At 36.6% G+C, this 17976-nt stretch overlaps 2 protein-coding genes across 2 annotated transcripts; both read right to left on the bottom strand.

The window, feature by feature from the left end:
- Positions 1-1191: 1191 nt before the first annotated feature.
- Positions 1192-11351, bottom strand: LOC306989043 (uncharacterized protein). Its single transcript, XM_079594362.1, has 18 exons — positions 11225-11351; positions 11017-11092; positions 10865-10891; positions 10595-10765; positions 10345-10496; positions 10197-10265; positions 10054-10126; positions 9759-9922; positions 9066-9304; positions 8300-8303; positions 6539-6602; positions 6422-6448; positions 6081-6251; positions 5675-5826; positions 5524-5604; positions 5377-5449; positions 5138-5301; positions 1192-2446 (listed from the first exon to the last, which is right to left on the bottom strand). The coding sequence occupies exons 1-18, from the start codon at positions 11225-11227 to the stop codon at positions 2078-2080; spliced, it is 2079 nt and encodes a 692-aa protein (XP_079450488.1). The 5' UTR covers positions 11228-11351; the 3' UTR covers positions 1192-2077.
- Positions 11352-12042: 691 nt separating this feature from the next.
- Positions 12043-15758, bottom strand: LOC306989196 (carbonic anhydrase 4-like). Its single transcript, XM_079594635.1, has 9 exons — positions 15708-15758; positions 15514-15580; positions 15330-15356; positions 15025-15195; positions 13566-13717; positions 13382-13483; positions 13199-13268; positions 12733-12893; positions 12043-12633 (listed from the first exon to the last, which is right to left on the bottom strand). The coding sequence occupies exons 2-9, from the start codon at positions 15578-15580 to the stop codon at positions 12454-12456; spliced, it is 930 nt and encodes a 309-aa protein (XP_079450761.1). The 5' UTR covers positions 15708-15758; the 3' UTR covers positions 12043-12453.
- Between the last annotated feature and the right edge of the window lie 2218 nt (positions 15759-17976).

Raw genomic sequence — 17976 nt, 5'->3', positions numbered from 1 at the left:
AAAATCTAAAGTATGACATAAGCACACTTTAGAGCCTTTCCTCCATGCGATGACGTGAACACCGCTAAAACATGTTTGATGACAATTACCATAATGGTTTATTTCTTTTTTGGTAATTACAACATGGTGTTAACGCAGCATAATCTTCATGATAATGCCAAAACAGCTAATCTATTTTGTTACATCAGTATCTTGTAAAGAGCAATTCATTCAAACTAAAGTCTAAAATATCCAGATCTGTATAGTATTAAAATGTAGGCTACTTTATATAATTACACAGTCATAAGTGTAATATAATTAGCCTACATCCTCTGAGGACTGTGTGGACTAAGTATAGCTTCAAAAGGTATTTCCAATTTTTTTTACCCCATGTAGGCTACTTCACGTGCGCAAGAGTGCGAGTGCAAACAGTAAGTTGCTAACTGCAATTTACTGTATCAAAGCAAAGAATGCAAATAGAAGTGCTGCTTCAGGGTGTAAAAATCTCGGTGCTCTTTGGATGGGATACAGAATCTAGTTAGTTAAATTAGGAACTCCAAGGCACTCGAAATGTGAAAAAAAAGTTAAAAAGCCTTTGATGAATGGCTCTAAACATTAAAAATGGTGACAGATCCACCTACGCGTTGCGGCTACATGCCTTCGTCAGGGTGTGTAACCAACAGCATTTCAGGTTTGTTTTTAACAACAGTTAATTAATCAAATTAAAGGTGTTTTTAATTTGATTAACTGTTGTTAAAAACAAACCTGAAATGCTGTTGGTTACACACCCTGACGAAGGCATGTAGCCGCAACGCGTAGGTGGATCTGTCACCATTTTTAATGTTTAGAGCCATTCATCAATAAAGGCAATTTACTGTACTTAACAGCCACCGGTCATAAATGATGAGTTTCTGAACTCTACATCAAGAATCTTAAAAAAAAAAAAAGAGGCTTTTTAGAGGCTCACTCACCTTCCCTTAAAACACCATAACAAATTACAATAAAAGGTCAAATGACAATGTAACCTTATGTATGCTAGTCTACTGCTATATCTCCCTAGCACGAATATTATACATTCTGAAATGGTTCTAGACCATTATATCTTACAAAGACCAATCAAAACCACAAGATTGATGTGGACTCAATCCAATCATCTGCAGTTAAAATAACTTTGGCAAAGACAAAATGCACAAGTGTAAAACGATAAGTTTTATACAATTAATAACTTTATTTTTTTTTTCCCCTCAAGACAATTGTAATATGCATTAAAAAAGCAAGGAGTAAAAAGCTCAAATGATTGGTTGAATACAGCACTGAAGTGTTTTGACAAACATTCACATTAGACTGACACTTTGTAGATGGGATCGGGGAAAACAAAAAAAAACTTTGTACTAACCCAATCTCATGAAATGAGTCTCTAAAGCACACATTGTATAAATTGCACGATGAATACAATGTGTGCTATAGAGACGCATCTCATGAGATCAGCCTGGTGTACAAACAAATACAAACTTTAGTGAAGACCTACAAAATAGCCATGAGTGAAATCAAAAGAATCAGATACAGTTTTACCTTTCTGTGGAGACGGATTTACAGGTTTTCCTCCTAAAGCCAGGTTTAAATCAATGTAATGTCCTTCACCCTCAGCCCGTTGCCTACATTCACTGCTTACTTTCCATTTCAAACTGCAAAGCTGACACTAGTCATTAAAATAAGTGCATTTAAAAGTCCAAACACATGCTCAAATGTTTTTCAAAACTGTGCACCAAATCAAACACTTCTATAAAACACCACAACCAAATGCTCAAAATCTTCAGTGCACAACTTGGAGACATCCACACTTCCGTATGAAACCGTTGCAGGAAACAAGCTGAGCGAGGGAACTAGCATTCAGATGAAAAACACTGAAATCTTTCCACAGCAATATTAAACCTTGACAATAACCATGCATTAAAACAGACAAGATTTACATGGATAATATAAATGTGCATTTTTTTTTTTTTTTTTTACATCTGTAAAAAATGTAAAGGGAATATTATACCATCAGGTCTACTATAAAGACATATATTCAAAAGTATCTTTATTTTGTCGGCCGGTTTTAGAACAAAGGTAAGATGCAGTACAGGAGTACGAGACTCAGTGGGCGCACGAGAGCCTGGGATGGGTTTGTTGCTGTAGATGTAGTATTTTTTGCCATTGATGTTGGTTTTGTGGTTGATGGTGTAGTTGGTTTGGTGGTTGATGTTGGTTTTGTGGTTGATGTTGGTTTTGTGGTTGATGTTGGTTTTGTGGTTGATGTTGGTTTTGTGGTTGATGTTGGTGGTTTGAGTAGGCCAGAAGTTTTGGCACCTGCTACCTGTGACATCACAATCCTGCCATTGATGGACTGAACACCCCGGAAAGTGTTGGTCATCAGAGAAGAATTGTTGGTCTTGTTGATGTAGACCGTCTTAGTGAAGAGGTCAATCTAGAAATTACAAAAGCAGTTTAAAGGGGGGGTAAAATACTTAGTTTCAGTCAATCTCATGTTAATCTTGAGTACCTATAGAGTAATAGTGTGTCCTTCATATCTCCAAAAAGTCTTTAGTTTCATCATATTTATAAAATAAAAATACAGCTTTCCGATTCTATCCGGAAAAAGCCGAGGTCCTTGATTCTGGGCGTGGGCGGAGCTATAGAGTCAAGCGGGAGCGCGTGATACCGTTGTACTTACATGAATGGGGTGTTTTATCACTGGGGCCGCGCCAGGTTTTAATTGCAACCGGTTTGCAAATCCAGCGACGGCCTGGGCCTTGTTAATAAAACATTCGTCACTGAAATGACCAGAACACAAAACCGCGCTTGCCGAACTCCTTTGCTGTCCCGGAAATACAAACTGCATCCACTGTTCCAGTAACACTGGTTTCTTTGGGAAGCTGAACAAGGTAAACTTCCCTCCCTCACATCCCAAAACACACTTTTTTGGAGACATTCTTGACATCAACCATTCCTATTTAGCGCTGCTGATGATGATTACCGGTAGTAGCGCGTCAATGAGCGCGGTCTTTCTCTCCTCTGGTCGACGTGTGCGTGAACGCGCTTTTCCGAGAGCAAAGCTCATATAAGGAGTTCCACTCTGGTCTACGTCATTAGATCTACGATAGAAAAAAACCAGCCGAAACGTGTTGCAACCCGGAAGTATGATTTTCAGCACAGAAATTCTCTGTTATTCGTTCAAAATAACTTTTCAAACTTTGGCCATTATTAGCATGAGAATCCATCTCTTTAACACTGTAAACAACTCTGAATACATGAAACACCATTGTACCCCCCCTTTAAAAGCTGAAGATTGAGAAAAGTGTCAAGAATTGAGGCCTAAATTAAGAATTTATTTTAAGAAAAATGAATTGTACGTAAAAATATATTCATTTGGACTACAGCTAAATAAACTTATTGTGATGCAGATGCAGAGTCAGTTATACCAAAGACAATATTACACTTCTTAAGGCACACTATGTAATTTTGCACCACTAGAGGTCATTTAGTCAAAGTAAGCATGGGAGTTGTCATCTTCACCTCTACAGCTGGTGGAGGATACCATCATGTCTATGGAGAATACGATGGGACTCGGGCAGAAATCATATTCATTGATGTATGAATTTATTGTAAGATTAACATTACGAAAGGAGCGGAAACAAGGCCGTTGGAGCAATTGCTAATGAGAGACAAGCGCGAGACTTGTTGCACACTGCAGTGAGCTAGAAAGATTACGCACAGTAAATATGGTACTCGCATTAAAACGAGATTTAAACAAAAGGACTAAAGCTGTTAAGCTAATCAAATTGCTTAGTTATTGGGCCTCATTTATGAAACAAATGACAGGACGTATGGCCTTTTTTGGCAGTTATTAATATTGACTCAGCTCGTGTAGGCCTGAACTTGCGAATAGTGAATCTACTGGTGAACTGTTATGAGCATTTTGTTTAATATTAATTTCCTGACCGACAAATGAAGCTCAATTGATCATTAAACGTTAATATTAGAACGTCAAGAAGCCTAGGCTACAGTTAATAAAGTTTGAAAAAGTGGAGTTTTATTTACGGTATTTAAAATGCATATTTACTATAATCGTTTGCAATTACGAGGTTAACAGGTGTCTGATTAAGATACATTTCTTTCATGATTACTTCTTGGCCGGATTATGTTTCTCCACGCCGCAAAGGGGCAAGGCTTCTTATCCATGAATTTTTAGGGGTGTGATATTCAAATGATGATTGTGATTAGCCGCCACATCTATCAACGTACGATGGGATTGGCAGTATAAGAATGTCTCATGAATCTTATGTAACAAATTTGCATAATGCCAGCCTATGGTCTTCATTGGCTCCCCTCGAACAATGTCTACTTTGACCCGCCCTCAAACACTGTAGTTGTAGCGGAGACTGGAAGAGTTTTGTTCGTGTTTTCAACGTAGTGAAGACGCTGTTTTCAGCACTGAGAATCCACTTTGCATGCATTTCAAAGGACTTGCGCTGGAATTGATACAGAAAAACCAACACAGTTACTATTCGTATCACTGTGCATTAAGTGCTGAGGAAGCCTCCGGAGCTGAAATTCAGATATGGTAGTAGTTTTTTTTAGTTTACGAGACGTTGTAAAGCAGTAGATTAATAACAGACTAGGCCATCTGACCAATCAGAGTGAAAAGGAGGGGCTTAGAAAGACCGAATTTGGGGTGCATTTCCCGAAAGCATTGTTTGCCAACTATGGGCGCAAGTTCTCTCATTATCTGTATAGTTCCACAAGTCTGTGTTTCCTGAAACCATGGTTCTAACGAACATTCGCAAACAGCATTGCAAAGTTTGGTGGTTAGAAGTGGAGCTTCTTGTATGCATAACCTGTGGACTCAAATCCTTATCCTGAGCAAAAGCAAGCTGACATTCACTACAATCTATATTTTATTTAGAATGCAATAATTATTAATTTAATGCAATAATTTAATTTATTTACTCTGTGCAGGACTAACCAACATGGTTGAACGGCCAATTTGAGAAACAGCCGTGACTAGCTAGTCGATTTCTTTAATGATGCAGCGAGATAGGTCTTGTACAGGAAACTCACCCCTGGATGGAAACTGTGCAAATCAAAGAAAAGTCTAAATATTTGTGTATAGACTTACCAAATCTTGGCTGACTTTGACAGGATCTTTAAAGATGGTCCACACAACACCTTCAGTGCAGTTTGGTGTAGTCAAAGAGCCCATATAGCGGTAATATTTCGTCCTGTCCACTCCAGGAAGCAGATCATTCATGGAGATATTGTGGGAAATGGGTGTTGCATCACCTTAGACAAAAATTAATACATTACCAGCATATTTTTCACAACCACTTTCCTCATACTCTAGGATCATGGCCAAACCTGCATTTGCAATTTTCTTAAGATAAGATGTTAAGTTCTTCCAGCTCGTCGGTTTCCCAATGTCATTAGTGGCCTGTGGGTGACATTTCAATTACACATTCGGTTGAAATAGTTTCTCTAAATATGAGAGAGGGAAAGGCAACTTACCTCAATAAAGACACCAAGAACTGCCATTTCTGGATCACCAGACTTGCTGCCATTATGTTCAGCCGCATTTACGACATGCAACTGAGACGCAAAACCTTTCATAAGATCAGTAATAAAAAAAAAGCTTTATTGTATTACACTTTATTCATACCTCCATAGGGTATCGTTTGCCATCCACGGTGTGTTCAGATCCAGGCATGGCGCTGCCGTTACCCCAGTGGAGATGAAAATTCTTGCTGGTAAACAAGCCTGGCAGATCACCACCTTCCACATGCATTCTCTTGCGATCAAGTGTAACTTTAACTGAAGAGTAAAACCACAACAAATCAACAGTGAGATTCTGTTCCGAGCCAGTTTATCTTTTGCATGACACCGCATTCTAAAAACACAGCAATAAAATTTAACTTTAAAAAATAAAAACATCTCTAGAACTTTAGCTGAATTGTGTTGGTAACGACAGAACTTTAGTTGGCTTCGGGAAACACCCCCCCCGAAAAAAAAAAATGTATTGCACATAACTAATAAAACATTTTAAGATAATAAAGAGATCTACTCACTTGTCTTGCCAGTGTTTTTAATCTCAGTCAAGGTCGTTTTGTCATCGTAGCCAATGAAGTTGAAAGAGGTCAGATTAGCATTAGCTCGGACATTGGCGGATATGATGTTTATTGGAGACTGTTGAGTGCCATTACAGTCTTTACTTGCAATTCTGGACCAAGTGGCATCACCTGAAATACACATATGCAACTTAAACATCCTCACCCTGTTAACAGTGAAGTATTTTGTTAACTTGTTCGGATTGCATAACTGAACACAACATTTTAAACAATGTAAATAGGTTTGTTGCAGCTATAGGCTTACACATCATTAATTTAAGTTAAGGTATGGGGGAACTTACTGCAGGATGGCCTGTTATAGCACCACGCTAAAAAAATAAGGCAAATGGACATTAATGTTTGAAACATGACATAATCTACAGTGACATTAATCAGAAGAATGACAAACAAACACTTACACACAGAGGATGCAGTGTGCACCATCAGCCACAGACAAGCAAGGCCGGCCATGAAAGCATTCATCTAAAAGACATCAGAAGTAATGCAAACACTCAGTTCTGTTATGTCATTTTCAACTAAATGGATTCATCAAAGAAAAGTTCTTTCCCAGAATAAATCAATAACATTCAAGCATTACAAAAATTACACTTGTTGTGTTTATTTTCACACTACATTTTTATGAATGCTTTATCTTACCATGTTAGTCAGTTAAAGTAACTTCACCAGTCCTTAAATATTGCACTTGCTGCCTATCTTCTGATTAGAGCCAAAACCTGAGATTGTCCTGTGTGGACACTGCAAAACCCTGTTGGAAACCTACTGTGTAAGAAAGCTTTATTCTCAAAGACTTTTAAAGTCTTGAAATGTGCAATGATGAATGTGCAATGAAATGATTTAATTGAGACAGGTGGTACCAGGTGTGATTAAGGTCCATTTGGTTCAGGTGTTTTATGATGTCAGCTATTACACTCCACCCCCAGACAGGTAAATGTATGTCCAGTTTCTTTCATGCATGTCAGATGTAACAAACTTATGAGTATTCATTTTTATGAAACTCTGCGTTGTATTAGGTATTCAATCATCATATTTAACCATAAGTAAATATAATTTTATGGATATTGACTCAAGTAAAGTTAAAGTAGCTTATTGGAAAACCACTAAGGGTACATTTACACAACAACGATGTAGGCTATTAAAAACTTAACATATTTTCTTTTGAGTTTTTCCGCTTACAGATGACAACGTTGTCAAAATGATCCCATTCACATGGATCCTCGAAAACGACTAAAAATGGCAGTAGTTGATGTTACTCAAGAAACACTATGCAACTATAGACTGAACTCGTAATAAGCATGACGCCAGCGTTTTAAAAAATGTGTGTTTTTGTAGTTTACACAAAGACGATAATAGAATCGTTCTCATGTAAATGAACTGCCAAAACGCATAAAAAGTTTCCTGTTCTTAGAGAATGTGTAGAGAAACTAAAAGTTCAGGGCCATTTTATAATAAATGGCACAGGTGATTAATGAAAATTAATGTATTAATGAAAGCTGAGTGGTGGGTTGCTGGAGTCTGTTTGAGATTTAAATATTAACAAAAATTAATAGAATTGCTCAAATGAAAAAAGTCAATCATTTTCACACCAAGTAATTACAAATCTGTTTGAATTTCTTTGAACAAATGAATATTGAGGTTATCTTGTAAAATGTTATTTTATAACATACTTTCGTTAGTTGTTAGTTAATCACCTACATCACCCAGATTAATTCACTTAATATTTGGTCAATATACTTAATTTACCATACCAATAAAATGTATATCTGACAATGATGATGTGTTTGTTCATAGTCAAACTCTGATTTTAAAAAAATCTGATAAAACGTGTTTAAAACTTAACATTACTGTTTTATTAACAGGCTTAGAAACTTAATACTCAGCTAAACTTTTTATTAGGATAAAAATGAATTCACTCAAATACAAATCGTGATTGAAGGAAAATTGTTTAATATCCCTCACAAAAATAAATAAAATCATGGTACTTATATATCATGATTTTTTTTTTGGAAAGACTTTTTACCAGCACAAAGAGACCATCTTACAGACAATATTTCCTGATTCTAGGTTGTGCCATCACTCTCAGAAGAGAATCTTCCCACTCCACAAAGCATTACAAAGTTGCATTTCATAAGTGAAGCTTGTGAGATAAATGAAACTTATACCTGACTGAGAACATGACAGACTTTTATTTATTTCTCCAAACAGAACATACATTAAAAAAAAAAAAATGAATGAAAAGGTTCACAGATTAGTTGAAGAGTATGAATGAAAGGCAGTGTTTTGATAAGGCAGTCACATGTTGATGCAAAGACTAAATAAAATTACCATTTAAAGATAAGACCCAAGCCCTTGTGCATGTGCATATACTGTACATAAAGCATAAACCAGAGTAAAACTCCAGACCAGTGATTCCTACAGGAGGAGAACAAGGCTGACTAGATAAGAGACTGACAGTCAAAACAAGCACCACATCTGCTAAATTGAGAATTTTAAAATCTCACCAGTTAATTACTTAAAGAACAGCAACTTGACAAATTGAGAACCACATGTTTAAAAAAAAAAAAAACAATTCAATTAGCTTCTGTACTCAATACATTTAAACTACTGTACATTACAACTCTAAAAGCTTAAGTGGTTTCCTTCTAAAGTGCAAAATTGACAAAATGTCTTAATGGCAATTGAGTAAAACGATACAGTGTACGTCAGACATGTTTGCAGCAGTATAAAAAAAAAAAAAAAAAAAAAAAAAAAAAACTAATTCACACCCATAAAACAGTCGCTATTGAGCTTTAGTTGAGAAGTAACTTGTAAATATAATTTTAGACAGAGACAAATGCATACAGTACATAAACTAGGACACCATTTAACAATTTGTTGAAATATTACCAGAAAATAATTTAAAACATACTTCATAACATTGAATCCTACCAGAATTCATCAGTTGGGAAATCAAATGCAGGGTACGGTTCAGGGGTTTGACACTCAGAAGGGAGGTCTAGAATGTCCATGTTTGATGTGATTTGGGATACAGGATCAGCAGCTGTGCTACCGGCCACCTGTGATGTTATGATCCTGCCATTGACCGGCTGTACACCCCTGAACGTGTCCACCATTAGGGGAGAGTTGGTCACCTTGTTGACGTGAACCCTGGTGCTGAATAAGTCAATCTAGAAAAGGGGTGCAAGAGACAAAAAAAAAAAAAAAAAAAAAAAAAGTTCCATGTTCCATAAATAAACTACCCAAAACCAACAAACCCAAGATATTGAAATATCAGAACATAACTGATAAGAAAGTCTGACCTTTATTTGGCTCCCCAAAGAACCTTTCTGTGAATTATGACCCTTTTCTTTACACTCAAAGATAAAGGCTTTTCTGTGGTATCCACGAAGAAACCCACTTTTGAGTGTAAATGTTCTTAATACTAGAATTGATCAATAAAAGGTTATTTGGGGAACACAAATGGTTATTCTATGACATTACTGTGAAAATCCTAAGGGTTTAGTGAAGATCATTTTAATCTGAAGAACCTTTTTAACTGGCCAAATAACCATGGATCTTAAAGGCTTTTCATGGACCCATGAACGCCAATAAAGAACCTTCATTTTTAGTCTCTAGACTTACCAAATCTTGGCTGACTTTGACCGGGTCTTTAAAGATGGTCCACACAACACCTTCTTTGCAGTTTGGTGTAGTCAAAGAGCCAAGATAACGATAATATTTCGTCCTGTCCACTCCAGGAAGCAGATCATCCATAGAGATATATTCAGTGATGCATGCTTTATCACCTGAGAAGCAGGAAGGCCATTAGAAAATATTATTTTAGGAAGCAGTCACATCTGACAACAGGACATAATTCACAAAGAATTTCAGTCATGGAACAAAAGCAACAAGGATGTACTTGAAGCCTGGGACTTGCCTGCATTGGCAATGTTTGCCAGGTAAGATGTCAAGGTCTTCCAGCTCTCGGGTTCACCAGTGTAATCAGTGGCCTGTTCACAACAAAAGACAAAAACCTCAATTAAAATATAGTCTCAAACCATTTATTGGTAAGAAACATACCTCAATGAAGAAACCAAGAACGGCCAATGTAGTGGACCCGTTATGTTCAAACTTATTCACTATGTGCAGCTGAAAGAGATGGGCAAGACAAATGATGAGTGACACAGTACAAGTGCAAAAAGTTGTATAGTCTGTACAATCTTCATACCTCCATAGGGTATTGTCTACCATCCACGGTGTGTTCAGATCCAGGCATGGCGCTGCCGTTACCCCAGTGGAGATGAAAATGCTTACTGGCAAACAAGCCCGGCAGATCACCACCTCCCACATGCATTCTCTTGCGATCAAGTTTTATTTTAACTGAAGAGTTTAGCCAAATTACCACATGCATATGTTTGTATGTCATCTTGACTTGCAGCTTGTTTTATTGTCTTCTATGCATTTGAACATGTACTCACTTGTCTTGCCAGTGTTTTTAATCTCAGTCAAGGTCATTTTGTCATCGTAGCCAGTGAAGTTGAAAGGGGTCAGATTAGCATTAGTCTGGACACTGGTGGTTATGATATCTATTGGAGACTGTTGAGTGCCATTACAGTCTTTTTCTGCAATTATGGGCCATGTGACGTCACCTGAGATGCAGGAAGCACATTAAAGCAAAACTCACTGACTTATTCTGTGGAGGAGTCATAGAACAATAATCTATTAAAAAGGATGTAAGAAAAACTTACTACATGAAGGCATGTGATAACACCAAGCTGAGAAGAGCCCAAATACAGCAAGATTAACACATTGAATGACACTTTTTTTTTGACAGTAGAAACCTAAAGAACATAATTGAATGACATGAGTTTGGAAACCAAGTCACATGATCACATCTTACCCACAGACATTGGTGCGCTGTATGATACGGACAACAAGCAAGCTGCAAAACAGCAGGTCATAAACCAAGCATTCATCTTGAAGGAGAGGAAATGCAAAAGGATAGTGTTAAAAACTCTACCTATTCATTTAAATATTTTAGATTATTTACATTTGTAGCTAAATCTCAAAGATTCAATAATTTGGAAGTTATCCCACACTTATCTTACCATTTTAGTTACCCTAATTAAACCAAAACTTCGTATATTGAATCTGCAAGACCCCTCCAAAACAATTACTCCAAAAAAACATCACATTTAAAAGCTTTAAAAGCAGCAAACAAGCTTAGGGTGACCCAAACACTGACAGCTGTTGCCCTTTAGGGTGTCAGATAGTTCATTAAGGTCAGTTTGGTTCAGGTGAGGCATGCACATCAGGTCTCCACCCCCAGAAGACATGCAGCTTCGATGAATAGCATAAGTTCCAAAAGCAATTAATGTCAATTCCATGAGTTTTTTTATGATTTATATATATTAAGCAGCAATATATATATACCATATATATAAGAATGTATTGGCGTATTTTCTGAAGGATCATGTGATACTGAAGACTGGAGTAATAATGATCAAATTTAGCTTTGCATCACAGGAATAAATTACATTTTAAAATATGTTCATATACATGAGCAGAAGATTCTTCTTTCAAAAACATTCAAATGTAAAAAATTTTTTTCCAAACTTTTGAACGTAAACACAAGCATTTTGACTGGTCTTTTAAACCCCATGTATATCGTTACATAAACAGTTAATGTTGTAATTTTAATAACTGAGGTTTTTCATGCAACTTAAAACATAGATCCTCTTGAAAACTACATAATCATCTAATGTTGAATATAATTACAGATATTATGCGCTTCATATAAAACATTAGCAGTCTATATGATTTCATCTGTTTTAACCTATGTTTTTTGGATAGAAACATAATTGATTACAGCAAACTTCAACCATGATCAAACACAATCAATAAAGATGAGACAATGTACAAGATATATAAATGAATAAAATAAGCTTGTCAAGTCAAGATATATTTATTATAGAACTGTATACAATACAGATTATTTCAAAGCAGCATTACAGAGATAAACAGGAAAATAGGACCAATGATCAATGATGCAATCAATACAATTATTCTATAAAGCAAATCTTTAGAAAAAAATTTCATTATTCAACTGAAGCCAGTTCAGTGTTGATTCAGTTTAGTTCAATACCGGTGTAATGTTAATTAATTATGAATAATAATATTAGTTGTAAATGCTGTAAGGAGCACTACAGAAGAGTGTCATTATTCACGTCATAACTTCATCACTTCAATGATTCAGTTCTGTGTCAAATGTTGCAAAATTCATCAATTATGAAAAAGTGGATTCAGCTATAAAGCAGCTCTGCAGAAACCAGTGGTGTCAGATCAAAATTGACAAGAGAAGAACTGTGATGATAGATATAGTGTGTGTGGCAGCAGATGAGGGCTGTGATGTCACATTTCTGCCATTCAAGGGCTGAACTCCTCTGAAGTTGTTGGTCATATTCGCCGGACCTGAAACGCCCACTCCTTTGAACTTGATAGCGGTGAAGCTGTTGATCTGTTTGAAGGAAAATGTTCATTTGAAGAATGTTGTCATCCAGAAATAGACTAATATGATTTTTATGAATTACTCAACTATGGAGTTGCCTTGACTTACCACGTCCTGACTGACTTTGATGGTATCTTTGAACACAGTCCAAATCACAACTTCACTGCAGTTGGGTGTGGTATAAGAGCCTTGGTACCGGTAATATTTAGTCCTGTCCACCCCTTCAAGCAGACTGTTCATTGATGTTTGATTAATTGGGACTGAATTTCCTAAATACACAAAAACGCCAAGAGGGATTAAGGAAACTACTTAGCCATCTTTAGTTTGTTGTTAAATCATATTGATGATGAAGAGAGATTACCTAAATATAAAATGTTTTTAATGGTATGAAGTGCACAAAAGACCCCCCATACAGTTACAATGTATTGACAAAAACATTTGAAACATTCTTCAAAATATGTTATGTTGTGTTCCAATGGGGATGGATAGATTTGGAATGACATGAGGGTCATGAATAAATGAAGACAAAATGTTCGTTTTTGTGTAAGCAATCAATAATAAACTATGTATTTACCTGAAACAGTGATGGATCCCAACAAGGATGCTAGGTTAGTCCATCTATTTGTTTGGTTTTGTGCCACTCCCTGTCGGTTAAATAAAAATATAATACAGTCATGAGCACACAACCAAGCCATGGAGTAAATATACTTTAAGGTTTCCGCTTCTCTCTGGATATAATAAATATGGCCTTGCTCACCTCAATGAAGAAACTGAGAATAGCCAATGCTGTGCTGTCATTAGCAGCAAGAGCATCTGCCAAAGTCGCATTGTATTTTGAATTGACATTCAGAATTTGCAGCTGAGAAAGAGAACCAGACATATAAAGATAATGTATTTGGGATAATGAAGGTCATGTGCAGGGAATATTAATTCATTCATACCTCCATTGGGTATTGTTTGCCATTCACAGTGTGTTCGGAGCCATTCGAGGCGCTGCCGTTACCCCAGTGGAGATGGAATTGTACGGGATTGTATTTAGCTGGAAGATCACCTCCTTGCACTGCCATTTTACTACCATTCAGGGTGACCAACACTGTGAAGACAAAGGACATATTAGGCGCTGTTTACACCTGGTATCAAGATGCGTTTTGGTCGATCGGATCACAAATGGACGACTCTAAATACAGGTGTAAACGTGGGTATAACAGTTTTGAGCTAGTCCACTTTTTTGACGCTCACGTGGTCGAATGTGTTCGAACAGCCACAAAAGACCATCTATTGACCTAATGCGTAAACATTATGGGAAGAGCTCTAGCCAGACGGGATTTAAACTTTGTCGGCTGGAGACCCGAGTTTGGTTTGAAGATGAAAAACGTCCCAAGCACAATGTTCTCTGTAACAATGTTCTCTTCTTACACACACTCACAGCGTTCGGCTGGTCTTGCGGCTGTCAGTGCAGAAACGAAAGTCGTCCTCGGGCAATGATGGGCTTATTTTGTCCATTAGATTGAAAGATCTGAAAAAATCCATACATTTACCCGCCCATAGACCCTCCCCCCGAAGAAGTCAGGACAGAAGTGGATAAAAGAGACGGATTAAAACACCAAGTGTAAACGGGTATGTGTCTCCCTCGTCTACTTGTGATCTGATCGACCAAAACTCATCTTAATACTAGGTGAAAACAGAGCCTTAGATGCAAAGTCCATAAAATACACAGACATTGTGCATCACTCATGCTTGATCTGCACAGTACTACATATTTAGCAAATTTAAGTTCCCTCAATGTAGTTTGTAAATCTCATGGTAAAAACAAAGAGGATTCAAACTTTCATCCTTCTGTTGTCTAACAGTTTATCACTTAGATCTCTGTGCTTGCACATACTTTTGTACTTTTCTGAGCAATTCTGGAGCTTTTTAAAGTGATGCTTATCATGTTATCGTCTTCTAAAGACTGATAACTTTTGTTAGCAGGTATTCCTCATTTGGAAGCCACTTTGAATACATCTACTATATATATATATATATATATATATATATATATATATATATATATATATATATATATATATATATATATATATAAATATATAATTTTAGCAACTACAGTATAATTTGTAAAGACAAACAAATCCTGAGGGGGAAAAATCAAGGTTTTTCTGTACTATGTGCATTGAACAAATGCAGATAATATCAGCTGCATACCAGGGGGTGGTTGCATAAACTGCTTAGACTAGTCTTACAGGTTACTCATCTTTTTTTTCTCTTTAAGACTGTTCCTAACTTTTTAAAGTCAGTTACATAAAAACGTTTGATACTGAAAAGAAATACTAACCCTCCCTTGACTAACTGCTAGTCGGTCATGCTAGATCTTAAGAAACATAATAGCTGAGTGCTCCTTACCATATTCGCCTGTGTTAGCGATTGACAGGAAAGTGGAGTTGTCATCAAAACCAGTGAAGTTAAATGAGGTCAGGTTAGAATTTCCCTGAACATTTGCAGTCACAATATTAATGGGAGATTGACTGGATCCATTGCAGGATTTTGTATAATTTTGGGACCAGGTTGTAGAATCTATTACAAATCAGGGATAAAAAAAAAACAAGTTTTAAATATAGCATTTTTTATAATAAGATTTATATAAAGTTATATGCAGATATTAAGTTTTAGTGGCATATTTTATAATATAATAAATAAATCACACTTACTGCATGATGGCTGGTTATAGCACCATGCTGTTTAGGATGAAATGACAGCATTAATATATATAACCAATGAAACCGCAAAAATTCTGATCAAAAAGTTTCAAGAGCCTTTAGTGCCTAAAGGAGTCATGCAAAATAATAATAGATATTCATTGAGTAAATTAAGATGAACATGAGTTACACTAACCATCTGAATCCCCACTGTGGACGGGGCACAGAAGAGCAGCAAGGAACGTTACCAGCAGGACAATCATCTAAATCAAACAAGAAATCATTACAATGGAAATCAATGCTGCTAACAGAATTTAACCTTATTATAAGTTAATTGAATTTGATACGAGAAATTAAATCCTTTAGAATAAGGTTAAGGTCTTACTGTACCTCTTCGACTTGATTCACCCGTGAGTATTCAGAAAAATAATGAATGGCTTCATCCTCACCTTAAATACTCTTCGCAGTTCACCTTTCATCCACTCGTCTACATTCCTACATCAAACCCATCTGATCACATTGCTAGGTGTTATTCGTCATACGTTCCAGTACATGGCTGTCAGTACTTGAATGATCACATTCTTTCCTTTTTAGCATCACCCCTCTCACCTCTCAAGTCCCAATCTCAAACCATCCTGTGAAAAGCAGTTCATGATTGTGATTTCCTTTCCAACCTTTAAAATTAGTAAAAATGTGTTAGTAAAAATGTATTTATTAATTAGTTTATAAGCTATCGACTTCCAAAAGTTGGCAAAGTAACCTAAGTAAATGGTTGTCAAAGTTGAAGTTTATTTGGATTATATCAACAGGTAAACACTTCTGGGTGTTAAATAGGTTTTCATATAAGGTTTCATAAAAACAAGAGTTCATTAGTACTGGAGCAATAACTTCAAACGACAACAGATTTATTGACACCACTGATAAATATAATTAAACATGGCTGTAAAAATAAATTTGCATTGTTAATCTTTCTGATCTTTCATTCAAAAAATTTAGCAAAAATCTAACCTTTCATTGAATAAAATAAAATAAATGAAAGTAGAGGGTTGATCTCATTATGAAATACATGGTTTTCTCCAAAACAAATTGGCCATAATTATTGCCTCCTTTTTATTAAGTATCCTGAATAAATAAATTTACAGCCTGCGACACAATGATCAGATCTTTTTTGTTGTTCCTAGAGTTAAAAGACAGGTAGGGAAATATGCATTTTGTTTTAAGGCTCCATATGATTGGAATAATCTTCCATTTTCTATCCGTTCTTTAACTTCACTTACAGCGTTTCGAAGAGCTATCGGGGAACATCTTCGGAACATTTGTCTTTGTTTCTAGTTTTGCTTGTTTGACCTTGGACTTTATTGGTCATGTGTTTACTATTTTTAATTTTTATGTCCTCTTTTTTTTTATTTTATTTTTTTATTATTATTGTTATTATCATCATCAATGTTCTTGTTTGTGTTCCTCTTAGTCCTTGACCTTGTGCAATGCTAGTCATGTGGTTGTTTTTTCTGTCATGTCACTTGTGGGGTTCGTGCTGGGTGGGGTTGAGCATTGTGAACTGGTGTGTGTGTGTTGTTGTGTTTTGTCGTGCTGTCTTTGATTGTGATATTTGCTCTGCTGTTTTGGTTCTTTTTTTTTGCTTTGATGTACTGGAGGACCACCTTGAAAACAAGATGTTTCATCTCAAGGGGTTAATCCTCGCAATAAAGACATGTTAATAAATAAATAAATAAATAAAATAAGTATATTTTGCAAGCTCCTTTTGCCAAGGTACAGCTCTGAGTCTTCTCCAATAATGAGTTTGGAGAACACCTGACAAGAGATCAGAGACCCTTCCTTAATACAGAATCTCTCCAGATGCTTCAGGTTCCCAGATCCATGTTAGTGCTTCTCCTCTTCAGTTCAGCCCACTCATTTTCTATAGGATTCATGCTTGGGGACATGGCAGAAGCTTAATTTTGTGTTCAGTGAAACATTGTGTTCATTTTGATTTTTGTTTTGTATCATTGTCCAAATGATGGAAGATCCAACCATGGCCCATTATAAGATTTCTAGCAGGTTTAGACTTTTTAAATCTGTTGGTATTTGCTAGAATCCATGTATCTGAACAAGAGGCTCTGGAATGGCGGCAGCCATCTTGAGAGGCTCTGGAAGGGTAGTCTCGGCGGGACGAGAACCTGGAGTGGCTTCCTCTATCGTGTAAGGTAATCCACATAACCGTAGAACATCTTCGATGTACCTACTTAAGGAACCTGAGTGAGTGTTCAGGTAAGAAGTCTGACTGTTTACGTAGCAGTAACGTTGACGGGACCAGACACTGATGTGAGGGTGAGGCAGGTTGACAGGCTGTGTTGAGGAATCAGTCTCTGGTGATGATCAGCAGCAGGTGTGGTGATGGCCGACTGAGCGCAGGTGGGGACCAGAAGGGATGCTGGGAAGTGTAGTGCAGACAGGTTACAGAGTTGGTGACTGAGCTGGTGACTGTGACGGTCTCTGAGCTCTCCGCTTCACAAGCACATTTCTTTACCTTCTGAGCTACAGAGAAAGCTTAGTATGTCAGTACTACATATGGAGCTGGAGCTTTGATGAAAACTCCAAAATATATTAGTTTACAAATCATGCACTATGGTAAAAAAGTTTTTTGAGGTAATAACATAAT

The sequence above is a fragment of the Phoxinus phoxinus genome (genome assembly GCF_949152265.1).
Source record: "Phoxinus phoxinus genome assembly, chromosome: 21".
Taxonomy (NCBI): Eukaryota; Metazoa; Chordata; class Actinopteri; order Cypriniformes; family Leuciscidae; genus Phoxinus; species Phoxinus phoxinus.
This window is presented reverse-complemented; position numbering and strand designations above follow the sequence as displayed.

Bases quoted from the DNA above. Each gene is read 5' to 3' on its own strand.
- LOC306989196 (XM_079594635.1), bottom strand. From the start codon at position 15,580: ATGATTGTCCTGCTGGTAACGTTCCTTGCTGCTCTTCTGTGCCCCGTC. The intron at 15,196-15,329 runs GTAAGTGTGATT...GATTTGTAATAG, and splicing joins CTATAACCAGCCATCATGCA to ATTCTACAACCTGGTCCCAA. The intron at 13,269-13,381 runs GTGAGCAAGGCC...TTTAACCGACAG, and splicing joins TTCTCAGTTTCTTCATTGAG to GGAGTGGCACAAAACCAAAC.
- LOC306989043 (XM_079594362.1), bottom strand. The intron at 10,497-10,594 runs GTGAGTACATGT...TAAACTCTTCAG, and splicing joins TAAAAACACTGGCAAGACAA to TTAAAATAAAACTTGATCGC. The intron at 9,305-9,758 runs GTAAGTCTAGAG...CCCCTTTTCTAG, and splicing joins TCAAAGTCAGCCAAGATTTG to ATTGACTTATTCAGCACCAG.